Source organism: Pseudophryne corroboree (genome assembly GCF_028390025.1).
Source record: "Pseudophryne corroboree isolate aPseCor3 chromosome 2 unlocalized genomic scaffold, aPseCor3.hap2 SUPER_2_unloc_1, whole genome shotgun sequence".
Classification (NCBI taxonomy): domain Eukaryota; kingdom Metazoa; phylum Chordata; class Amphibia; order Anura; family Myobatrachidae; genus Pseudophryne; species Pseudophryne corroboree.
In genome coordinates this window covers 1,454,561-1,467,132 of record NW_026967488.1, presented here as the reverse complement: position 1 = coordinate 1,467,132, position 12,572 = coordinate 1,454,561, and the positions used below count along the sequence as shown (strand labels likewise).

The following is a 12,572-nucleotide window of genomic DNA, read 5'->3' as shown; positions in this document are numbered from 1 at the left end:
TCCCTGCTCCTCCGCCAGTGCTGCTGTCACCTCTCCCTGCTGAGGACGGTGAGTGTCCCCGTCATCCCCATTATGGTCCTCTCCCTGTCTCATCCTGTCCCTGCTCCTCCGCCAGTGCTGCTGTCACCTCTCCCTGCTGAGAACGGTGAGTGTCCCCGTCATCCCCACTATGCTCCTCTGTCCCTGTCTCATCCTGTCCCTGCTCCTCCGCCAGTGCTGTCACCTCTCCCTGCTGAGGACGGTGAGTGTCCCCGTCATCCCCACTATGGTCCTCTGTCCCTGTCTCATCCTGTCCCTGCTCGTCCGCCAGTGCTGTCACCTCTCCCTGCTGAGGACGGTGAGTGTCCCCGTCATCCGCACTATGGTCCTCTGTCCCTATCTCATCCTGTCCCTGCTCCTCCGCCAGTGCTGTCACCTCTCCCTGCTGAGGACGGTGAGTGTCCCCGTCATCCCCACTATGGTCCCCTGTCCCTATCTCATCCTGTCCCTGCTCCTCCGCCAGTGCTGCTGTCACCTCTCCCTGCTGAGGACGGTGAGTGTCCCCGTCATCCCCACTATGGTCCTCTGTCCCTATCTCATCCTGTCCCTGCTCATCCGCCAGTGCTGTCACCTCTCCCTGCTGAGGACGGTGAGTGTCCCCGTCATCCCCACTATGGTCCTCTGTCCCGATCTCATCCTGTCCCTGCTCCTCCGCCAGTGCTGCTGTCACCTCTCCCTGCTGAGGACGGTGAGTGTCCCCGTCATCCGCACTATGGTCCTCTGTCCCTATCTCATCCTGTCCCTGCTCCTCCGCCAGTGTTGCTGTCACCTCTCCCTGCTGAGGGCGGTGAGTGTCCCCGTCATCCCCACTATGGTCCTCTCCCTGTCTCATCCTGTCCCTGCTCCTCCGCCAGTGCTGCTGTCGCCTCTCCCTGCTGAGGACGGTGAGTGTTCCCGTCATCCCCACTATGGTCCCCTGTCCCTATCTCATCCTGTCCCTGCTCATCCGCCAGTGCTGTCACCTCTCCCTGCTGAGGACGGTGAGTGTCCCCGTCATCCCCACTATGGTCCCCTGTCCCTATCTCATCCTGTCCCTGCTCCTCCGCCAGTGCTGCTGTCACCTCTCCCTGCTGAGGACGGTGAGTGTCCCCGTCATCCCCACTATGGTCCCCTGTCCCTATCTCATCCTGTCCCTGCTCATCCGCCAGTGCTGTCACCTCTCCCTGCTGAGGACGGTGAGTGTCCCCGTCATCCCCACTATGGTCCTCTGTCCCTATCTCATCCTGTCCCTGCTCATCCGCCAGTGCTGTCACCTCTCCCTGCTGAGGACGGTGAGTGTCCCCGTCATCCCCACTATGGTCCCCTGTCCCTATCTCATCCTGTCCCTGCTCCTCCGCCAGTGCTGCTGTCACCTCTCCCTGCTGAGGACGGTGAGTGTCCCCGTCATCCCCACTATGGTCCCCTGTCCCTATCTCATCCTGTCCCTGCTCATCCGCCAGTGCTGTCACCTCTCCCTGCTGAGGACGGTGAGTGTCCCCGTCATCCCCACTATGGTCCTCTGTCCCTATCTCATCCTGTCCCTGCTCATCCGCCAGTGCTGTCACCTCTCCCTGCTGAGGACGGTGAGTGTCCCCGTCATCCCCACTATGGTCCTCTGTCCCGATCTCATCCTGTCCCTGCTCCTCCGCCAGTGCTGCTGTCACCTCTCCCTGCTGAGGACGGTGAGTGTTCCCGTCATCCTCACTATGGTCCTCTGTCCCTATCTCATCCTGTCCCTGTTCCTCTGCCAGTGCTGCTGCCACCTCTCCCTGCTGAGGACGGTGAGTGTCCCCGTGATCCGCACTATGCTCCTCTGTCCCTGCTCCTCCTGTCCCTGCTCCTCTGTCCCTGTCCCGCCCTGTCCCTGCTCCTCTGTCCCTGTCCCGCCCTGTCCCTGCTCCTCTGTCCCTGTCTCGCCCTGTCCCTGCTCCTCTGTCCCTGTCTCGCCCTGTGGGTCATAGTGTATGAGAGATGCCACGTCCGGATGAGCGGATTGGTTTTGTGTCTCTGTCCAGCTCCAGCCCTGATAGTCGCCGTCTGTCTCTCCTATGCGTTACACATACAGGGCACTGTACCGCATGTCACGTCACCTCTCTTCCCTATATACACACGTTACCAGGGGAGGGTAACTCTGTAAGGTGACCCGACTGTGGGCGGAGTGATGACGGTGTGACCCCATCTTTCCCCCAGACTCTCGACCAGCAGGAGCTGAGAAGTGAGGGGCTGAGCCTGACGCTGGAGGAGCAGCTGAGCGCCCTGACCCTGTGTCACCTGGAGACCCCTGACCCCAAATCCACCGTTTCCCTGAACGGGACCAAGTTCCAGGCTGAGCTGTTTGAGAGTGAGAGCCGGAGCACAAAGGTGCGTGTGTGTGTAAGGGTTAGTGTGTGTGTGTGTAAGGGAGAGTGGGTGCGTGAAGGTGTGCGCGTGTGTAAGGGCGGGAGGGCGCGCGCAAGGGTGAGTGTGTGTGTGTAAGGTTGTGTGCAAGAGTGTGCGTGTGTAAGGTTGGGTGCATGTGTGTGTAAGGGAGAGTGAGTGCATGTAAGGTTGTGAGTGCGTGTGTGTAAGGGTGAGTGGCTGGGTGAGTGTGTAAGGGTGTGTGCGTGTGTAAGGGTTAGTGTGCGTGCTCGCGTGTGTGTGTGTGTGTGTGTGTGTGTGTGTTGGGGCCTGCGCACCCCGATAGTAATACAATCAATGGTACCTTATGGGGGGGATGTATCAGACCATCCATAGAGAACCAATGGACAAGTTGCTCATAGCAACCAATCACATTATGTCTATAATTTTTTAGGGTGGAGTAGAGAACTGATTGGTAGAATGTGATTGGTTGCTATAGGCAACACCACCACTTTTTGGTTTTTAAGATTGCACAAATCTACCCATGGTGGGGGTATTCAATTAGTCGCAAACTTTTCACGTGGCAGGCGGACAAAAAATTGCCGCAGGTATGCGCACTCCCGTTTTTTGACCTATTCAATTCCAAAAGGGTTTCACGTGAAAATTCTTGCAGTGAAAAGTGTAGGAGAAAATGGGGAAATCAGCCTGTACCCCAAAAATGCCAAACTACCAGGAGAGCAGTGTATTAGAGGTCACAGTACAGCGTTCCTGGGGGACTTACATTGTGTGACATGGCGGTTATATGCGTTTCTCTTATAATGCAAAAAATTATAGAAAGCAGTTGTTGTTTTTTCTGCACAATAAGTGCTCTCAGTAAATTTGGGGTACGTGAAAATGGGTATACTATATATTTGGGTCATTTTATGGTACTTGTAAAAAATAAAAAAAGCGCCCCTAAATACCTGTCCCATTTATACAGCACCCCAATATCCCTGTCCCATTCATACAGCACCCCATATACCTGTCCCGTTCATACAGCACCTCAATATCCCTGTCCCATTCATACAGCACCCCCATATCCCTGTCCCATTCATACAGCACCCCAATATCCCTGTCCCATTCATACAGCTCCCCCATATCCCTGTCCCATTCATACAGCACCCCCATATCCCTGTCCCATTCATACAGCACCCCATATACCTGTCCCGTTCATACAGCACCCCAATATCCCTGTCCCGTTCATACAGCACCCCAATATCCCTGTCCCGTTCATACAGCACCCCCATATCCCTGTCCCGTTCGTACAGCACCCCCATATCCCAGTCCCGTTCGTACGGCACCCCCATATCCCTGTCCCGTTCGTACGGCACCCCCATATCCCTGTCCCGTTCGTACGGCACCCCCGTATCCCTGTCCCGTTCGTACGGCACCCCCGTATCCCTGTCCCGTTCGTACGGCACCCCCGTATCCCTGTCCCATTCGTACGGCACCCCAGTATCCCTGTCCCATTCGTACAGCACCCCAGTATCCCTGTCCCATTCGTACAGCACCCCAATATCCCTGTCCCATTCGTACAGCACCCCAATATCCCTGTCCCATTCGTACAGCACCCCAGTATCCCTGTCCCATTCGTACAGCACCCCAGTATCCCTGTCCCATTCGTACAGCACCCCAGTATCCCTTTCCCATTCGTACAGCACCCCAGTATCCCTGTCCCATTCGTACAGCACCCCAATATCCCTGTCCCATTCGTACAGCACCCCCATATGCCTGTCCCATTCGTACAGCACCCCCATATGCCTGTCCCATTCGTACAGCACCCCCATATCCCTGTCCCATTCGTACAGCACCCCCATATCCCTGTCCCATTCGTACAGCACCCCCATATCCCTGTCCCTTCATACAGCACCCCTATATACCTGTCCCGTTCATACAGCACCCCCATATACCTGTCCCGTTCATACAGCACCCCCATATACCTGTCCCGTTCATACAGCACCCCCATATACCTGTCCCGTTCATACAGCACCCCCATATACCTGTCCCATTCATACAGCACCCCCATATACCTGTCCCATTCATACAGCACCCCCATATCCCTGTCCCATTCATACAGCACCCCCATATACCTGTCCCATTCATACAGCACCCCCATATACCTGTCCCATTCATACAGCACCCCCATATACCTGTCCCATTCATACAGCACCCCCATATCCCTGTCCCATTCATACAGCACCCCCATATACCTGTCCCATTCATACAGCACCCCCATATCCCTGTCCCATTCATACAGCACCCCCATATACCTGTCCCATTCATACAGCACCCCCATATACCTGTCCCATTCATACAGCACCCCCATATACCTGTCCCATTCATACAGCACCCCCATATCCCTGTCCCATTCATACAGCACCCCCATATCCCTGTCCCATTCATACAGCACCCCCATATCCCTGTCCCATTCATACAGCACCCCCATTTCCCTGTCCCATTCATACAGCACCCCCATATCCCTGTCCCATTCATACAGCACCCCCATATCCCTGTCCCATTCATACAGCCCCCAATACCTTGTACCCCATTTTCCATCACTGTGTACTTTTTTACCCTAAAAATGACATGTCATTATTGAGCAATTAAAAATAACAACAAATCTATAACGTGCCTAATTAGTCATTAAGGGGGTGTCCCAGGGGTTCTGTACCATGTCCAAACATTTTTACCAACTGTTCCCCTGCTCAGAGAAGGTGAAGTGAAATTTGTGACAAAATGACCGCCGATAATTTTTCCCGGATAATTGAATAGGGTGTAATCGCGATTTGCGGGAAAAGTCTGTTTTTTCGCACAAAAAGTCGGCTATCGCGGCTAAATAAATACCCCCCCAATGGTATCACAAATTATCTATCCTGCAACTCATCGCGAGACCCTCCCCCAAAATGCCACGTTTTTCCGGGTGGGGGTGACGCTAAATGGTATTTTCGCATTTTTTAACCCCAACTCCTCCATACGGCGCCACAATTTGCTGTATGATCTCCTCCTCCTGCCGCTTCACTAGGAAACGGGTTGGATGCTGGAGATCCGGGCGCACTGCCGCGGGTGCGGGGGACCGCCTGACACTCTGTTTAACGCCGTCTCTCTCCCCAGATCGATTCCCTTATCTCAGAGCTGAAAGCCATAAACGCTGGACCTGAGCCGCAGAAGAGGTGAGGAGCAGAGTGAGGTCCAGCGCTGGTCACTGAGCAGAGGCGTGTACAGATGTGGCCATGCTCTTCTTGCTGCGATGCAGAATGCCGCAACACTGCTTAATGCATGGCGTGCCGGGCTGTGACTATTCGCAACCGGCGATCGCTCCATTAATTCCTGGCATGGCGACATCTGTATGTTCCCTACCTTATTCCCACGTTCTCTGCATGAGAGGTGATAATACTGGAGACGTGCCGGAACTGTGGCGTGCGAGTGGTTAATGGTCTGTTATGTATCGTCACCAGCGTCATAGTGTCTCAGTGGACCGGCATGCTGAAGATTGTGGCTGCGCATCTAAAGCGCATCGGACTCTCCTACGCCACTATCGACGGCTCCGTCAATCCCAAACAGCGGATGGAGGTTGTGGAAGAGTTTAACGTGAACTCCCGAGGACCCCAGGTATGAAGTGTCTGCTTCCCACAATGCACTGCACGCCTCGCGTTACGCTGACTCCGCGTCTAAGCAGCGTGGTATAGAGCGTTTTATTTCCTGTAAGGAGCTCGGTTCCAGACAGGGTGTATGATGGCCAGCAGGTGAGGAGCAGACTGTGCGGAATCTGACTCTCTCTGCCCTCCCACGTGCGCACCTACCACTGCCAGCCTCACTTACCTCCCACAGGAGCACCTACCACTGCCAGCCTCTCACTCCCCTCCCACAGGAGCACCTACCGCTGCCAGCCTCTCACTCCCCTCCCACAGGAGCACCTACCGCTGCCAGCCTCACTCCCCTCCCACAGGAGCACCTACCGCTGCCAGCCTCTCACTCCCCTCCCACAGGAGCACCTACCGCTGCCAACCTCTCACATTCCCCTCCCACAGGAGCACCTACCGCTGCCAGTCTCACACTCCCCTCCCACAGGCGCACCTACCACTGCCAGCCTCTCACTCCCCTCCCACAGGCGCACCTACCGCTGCCAGCCTCTCACTCCCCTCCCACAGGAGCACCTACCGCTGCCAGCCTCTCACTCCCCTCCCACAGGAGCACCTACCGCTGCCAGCCTCTCACTCCCCTCCCACAGGCGCATCTACCGCTGCCAGCCTCTCACTCCCCTCCCACAGGCGCACCTACCGCTGCCAGCCTCTCACTCCCCTACCACAGGCGCACCTACCGCTGCCAGCCTCACACTCCCCTTTCACAGGCGCATCTACCGCTGCCAGCCTCTCACTGCCCTCCCACAGGCGCACCTACCGCTGCCAGCCTCACACTCCCCTTTCACAGGTGCACCTACCTCTGCCAGCCTCACACTCCCCTTTCACAGGCGCATCTACCGCTGCCAGCCTCTCACTCCCCTCCCACAGGCGCACCTACCGCTGCCAGCCTCACACTCCCCTCCCACAGGCGCACCTACCGCTGCCAGCCTCACACTCCCCTTTCACAGGTGCACCTACCTCTGCCAGCCTCACACTCCCCTTTCACAGGCGCATCTACCGCTGCCAGCCTCTCACTCCCCTCCCACAGGCGCACCTACCGCTGCCAGCCTCTCACTCCCCTCCCACAGGCGCACCTACCGCTGCCAGCCTCTCACTGCCCTCCCACGTGCGCACCTACCACTGCCAGCCTCACTTACCTCCCACAGGAGCACCTACCACTGCCAGCCTCTCACTCCCCTCCCACAGGAGCACCTCCCGCTGCCATCCTCTCACTCCCCTCCCACAGGAGCACCTACCGCTGCCAGCCTCTCACTCCCCTCCCACAGGAGCACATACCGCTGCCAGCCTCACACTCCCCTCCCACAGGAGCACCTACCGCTGCCAACCTCACATTCCCCTCCCACAGGAGCACCTACCGCTGCCAGTCTCACACTCCCCTCCCACAGGCGCACCTACCTCTGCCAGCCTCACACTCCCCTCCCACAGGCGCACCTACCACTGCCAGCCTCTCACTCCCCTCCCACAGGCGCACCTACCGCTGCCAGCCTCTCACTCCCCTCCCACAGGAGCACCTACCGCTGCCAGCCTCTCACTCCCCTCCCACAGGCGCACCTACCGCTGCCAGCCTCACACTCCCCTTTCACAGGCGCATCTACCGCTGCCAGCCTCTCACTCCCCTCCCACAGGCACACCTACCGCTGCCAGCCTCTCACTCCCCTCCCACAGGCGCACCTACCGCTGCCAGCCTCACACTCCCCTTTCACAGGCGCATCTACCGCTGCCAGCCTCTCACTGCCCTCCCACAGGCGCACCTACCGCTGCCAGCCTCACACTCCCCTTTCACAGGTGCACCTACCTCTGCCAGCCTCATTCCCCTCCCACAGGCGCACCTACCGCTGCCAGCCTCTCACTTCCCTCCAACAGGCGCACCTACCGCTGCCAGCCTCTCACTCCCCTCCCACAGGCGCACCTACCGCTGCCAGCCTCACACTCCCCTTTCACAGGCGCATCTACCGCTGCCAGCCTCTCACTCCCCTCCCACAGGCGCACCTACCGCTGCCAGCCTCACACTCCCCTTTCACAGGCGCATCTACCGCTGCCAGCCTCTCACTCCCCTCCCACAGGAGCACATACCGCTGCCAGCCTCACACTCCCCTCCCACAGGAGCACCTACCGCTGCCAACCTCACATTCCCCTCCCACAGGAGCACCTACCGCTGCCAGTCTCACACTCCCCTCCCACAGGCGCACCTACCTCTGCCAGCCTCACACTCCCCTCCCACAGGCGCACCTACCACTGCCAGCCTCTCACTCCCCTCCCACAGGCGCACCTACCGCTGCCAGCCTCTCACTCCCCTCCCACAGGAGCACCTACCGCTGCCAGCCTCTCACTCCCCTCCCACAGGCGCACCTACCGCTGCCAGCCTCACACTCCCCTTTCACAGGCGCATCTACCGCTGCCAGCCTCTCACTCCCCTCCCACAGGCACACCTACCGCTGCCAGCCTCTCACTCCCCTCCCACAGGCGCACCTACCGCTGCCAGCCTCACACTCCCCTTTCACAGGCGCATCTACCGCTGCCAGCCTCTCACTGCCCTCCCACAGGCGCACCTACCGCTGCCAGCCTCACACTCCCCTTTCACAGGTGCACCTACCTCTGCCAGCCTCATTCCCCTCCCACAGGCGCACCTACCGCTGCCAGCCTCTCACTTCCCTCCAACAGGCGCACCTACCGCTGCCAGCCTCTCACTCCCCTCCCACAGGCGCACCTACCGCTGCCAGCCTCACACTCCCCTTTCACAGGCGCATCTACCGCTGCCAGCCTCTCACTCCCCTCCCACAGGCGCACCTACCGCTGCCAGCCTCACACTCCCCTTTCACAGGTGCACCTACCTCTGCCAGCCTCATTCCCCTCCCACAGGCGCACCTCCCGCTGCCAGCCACACACTCCCCTTTCACAGGTGCACCTACCGCTGCCAGCCTCACACTCCCCTTTCACAGGAGCACCTTCCTCTGCCAGCCTCATTCCCCTCCCACAGGAGCACCTACCGCTGCCAGCCTCTCACTCCCCTCCCACAGGCGCACCTACCGCTGCCAGCCTCTCACTCCCCTCCCACAGGAGCACCTACCGCTGCCAGCCTCACACTCCCCTTTCACAGGTGCACCTACCTCTGCCAGCCTCATTCCCCTCCCACAGGAGCACCTACCACTGCCAGCCTCTCACTCCCCTCCCACAGGAGCACCTACAGCTGCCAGCCTCACTTTCCTCCCACAGGCGCACCTACCGCTGCCAGCCTCTCACATTCCCCTCCCACAGGAGCACCTACCGCTGCCAGCCTCTCACATTCCCCTCCCACAGGAGCACCTACCGCTGCCAGCCTCACACTCCCCTTTCACAGGTGCACCTACCTCTGCCAGCCTCATTCCCCTCCCACAGGAGCACCTACCACTGCCATCCTCTCACTCCCCTCCCACAGGAGCACCTACCTCTGCCAGCCTCATTCCCCTCCCACAGGAGCACATACCACTGCCAGCCTCTTGCTCCCCTCCCACAGGAGCACCTACCGCTGCCAGCCTCTCACTCCACCTCCCACAGGTGCACTTACCCCACTGCCAGCCTCTCACTCCCCTCCCACAGGCGCACCTACCGCTGCCAGCCTCACACTCCCCTCCCACAGGCGCACCTACCGCTGCCAGCCTCACACTCCCCTCCCACAGGCGCACCTACCGCTGCCAGCCTCACACTCCCCTCCCACAGGCGCACCTACCGCTGCCAGCCTCACACTCCCCTCCCACAGGCGCACCTACCCCTGCCAGCCTCTCACTCCCCTTCCACACGCACACCTACCCCGCTGCCAGCCTCTCACTCCCCCCTCCCACAGGAGCACCTACCGCTGCCAGCCTCTCACTCCCCCCTCCCACAGGAGCACCTACCGCTGCCAGCCTCTCACTCCCCCCTCCCACAGGAGCACCTACCGATGCCAGCCTCTTGCTCCCCTCCCACAGGAGCACCTACCGCTGCCAGCCTCTCACTCCTCCCTCCCACAGGAGCACCTACCGCTGCCAGCCTCTCACTCCACCTCCCACAGGAGCACCTACCCCACTGCCAGCCTCTCACTCCCCTCCCACAGGCGCACCTACCACTGCCAGCCTCTCACACTCCCCTCCCACAGGCGCACCTACCGCTGCCAGCCTCACACTCCCCTCCCACAGGCGCACCTACCGCTGCCAGCCTCTCACTCCACCTCCCACAGGTGCACCTACCCCACTGCCAGCCTCACTCCCCTCCCACAGGCGCACCTACCGCTGCCAGCCTCACACTCCTCTCCCACAGGCGCACCTACCGCTGCCAGCCTCTCACTCCCCTCTCACAGGCGCACCTACCACTGCCAGCCTCACACTCCCCTCCCACAGGCGCACCTACCGCTGCCAGCCTCTCACTCCCCTCCCACAGGAGCACCTACCGCTGCCAGCCTCTTGCTCCCCTCCCGCAGGAGCACCTACCCCACTGCCAGCCTCTCACTCCCCCCTCTCACAGGTGCAGCCTCTCACACTCCCCTCTCACAGGTGCAGCTACCGCTGCCAGCCTCTCACTCCCTTCCCACAGGCGCACCTACCACTGTCAGCGTCCCCTTCCCATGATACAGTAGAGGATATGAGCCCATGTACTGGCAGGGAGAGCAGAGTAGTTCGCGGATCTCCCTGTGGTCCAGTCTGGCTGATATCAGGGAGGGGGGGGGGGGGGCGGGGTGGAGGTGGGCTTCATCTTGTAATGTTTGTGGTCTCTGTTTCAGGTCATGCTGGTTTCCCTGTGTGCCGGTGGCGTTGGTTTAAACCTGATTGGCGGAAACCACCTCTTCTTGTTGGACATGCACTGGTAATGCCACCTTCTACCCGCTACCCACATGTGATTGTTTTTGTCATGGCGTGGCAGCTTGCCGTCGTGGGGTTACTTGCAGACACTCCATCCATCCCCTTGGCGCATGCAGTGTACGCGAGGCGATGACGCCACCGGACGCGGGTGGTTCCATCCCCCTTTGTATGTGTTTTATTACAATAGAATAATTGTGTGATTGTCCACGTGTCCCCCAGGAATCCGGCGCTGGAGGATCAGGCTTGTGATCGAATCTACCGAGTGGGACAACACAAGGACGTGGTCATACATCGGTGAGAATGTCTTACATCGTTCTGCTGGTGGGAGGAGTCACTTCTGGGGCTCATTAGCGCAGCTCGCTGGTTTCCCGTTATAGCGTTACTGGTGAGGACTATCTATCAGACACTCTAGGTCAGTGATGGGGAACCTTTGGCACTTCAGCTATTGAACTATACATCCCAGCATGCCCTGCTACAGTTTTGCTATTTGTCCATGCCAAACCTGTAGCAGGGCATGCTGGGATGTATTATTCATCAAAGGTTCTTCATCACTGGTGTAAGTGAACTTTCATCTCTGATACCCTAACTCTGTATGCCTAGAACATTGTGAATGGTATCTGCCGATTGCCTCCTGTTACCGCAGCGTCACCCGTCTGCCCTAGGTGTATTTATTACCCTGCTCTCTTCTGTACTAATTACCCCCCTAAGCGTCATTACTTTCACATTGCGTACAAATGAGCAGAACGCCTCCCCTGCGGTTCTCGCCAGGTACAGTTAGATAAATCACGCGTTTCTCCTCTGACCCGGCAGAACCCTCCAGCGAGATCTGTAGATATAGTAACAGTTCATTGTTCACACGTGTAGTGAATAATGGTCAGTCCGGATGTCTGCCGCGACTCTCCTGCGCCCGCCTTTATTGCGTGCAGTTATAATGCTCACCAGCTACGTGTTGCCCCCAGGTTTGTGTGCCAGGGGACGGTGGAGGAGAAAATCACTCAGCTCCAAGACAGGAAGAAAGATTTGGCCAAGAAGGTTTTGTCTGGAAACGGCAGCACGTTCACCAAACTCACCCTCGCTGACCTGCGGCTGCTGTTCGGGATGTAACCAGTCTACGTCTGTCCGGCCGGTGATCCGCCTTAGTACGGGTGCTCCGGTTACCGGAATTACCGGTTTTCTGATGAATGCAAATGACAATTCTTACTGATGGGAATTGAACTGTCCTCTCTCTATTTATTTATGTGGTGCTTTTTCTTACATATGTTATACTGTATATGTCTGTTATGTGTGTTATGTAATAAAGCAGCGCGTTTTTATATAATGACCTTCAGCGTCTGTATTTCTTCCCATTATCTGCTGTCCCGCGCTGCACAGACTGGCGATGTGACCGCAGTGTAGTCCAGTTCTGCTGAAGCGTAGATCATTATTATATGGTAATATATGTAGGTATAACATGATCTGGGTCCCTGGCCTCTATGTCCGCCACGGTCCCATATCACACATGCATAGATCAGCTACATATCCAACGTGTAAGGGCCGCACATCTGCATCGCCTGGTCCCGTGTTACCCATTATAGGCCTCATTCAGGATTGTTAGCAAACCAAAAAAGCAGACTAATGGCCAAAAGCACGCTGCACTGCAGGTGGGGCAGATGTAACATGTGCAGAGAGAGTTAGATGTCATGCTGCACTGCAGATGGGGCAGATGTAACATGTGCAGAGAGAGTTA

The 12,572-nt window shown here is 58.2% G+C and overlaps 1 protein-coding gene across 3 annotated transcripts in view; it reads left to right on the top strand.

Moving 5' to 3' along the window:
- TTF2 (transcription termination factor 2) overlaps positions 1-12,167 on the top strand; it is a 143,758-nt gene extending 131,591 nt beyond the window's left edge. For all 3 annotated transcript variants that reach the window (XM_063948739.1, XM_063948740.1, XM_063948741.1), the window contains exons 19-24: positions 2,209-2,379; positions 5,506-5,564; positions 5,850-6,003; positions 10,768-10,850; positions 11,066-11,140; positions 11,806-12,167. In XM_063948739.1, the coding sequence (XP_063804809.1) occupies positions 2,209-2,379; positions 5,506-5,564; positions 5,850-6,003; positions 10,768-10,850; positions 11,066-11,140; positions 11,806-11,950 (687 nt within the window). In that variant the 3' untranslated portion in view covers positions 11,951-12,167. The remainder of the gene's footprint in view (positions 1-2,208; positions 2,380-5,505; positions 5,565-5,849; positions 6,004-10,767; positions 10,851-11,065; positions 11,141-11,805) is intronic.
- The last annotated feature ends 405 nt before the right edge of the window (positions 12,168-12,572 follow it).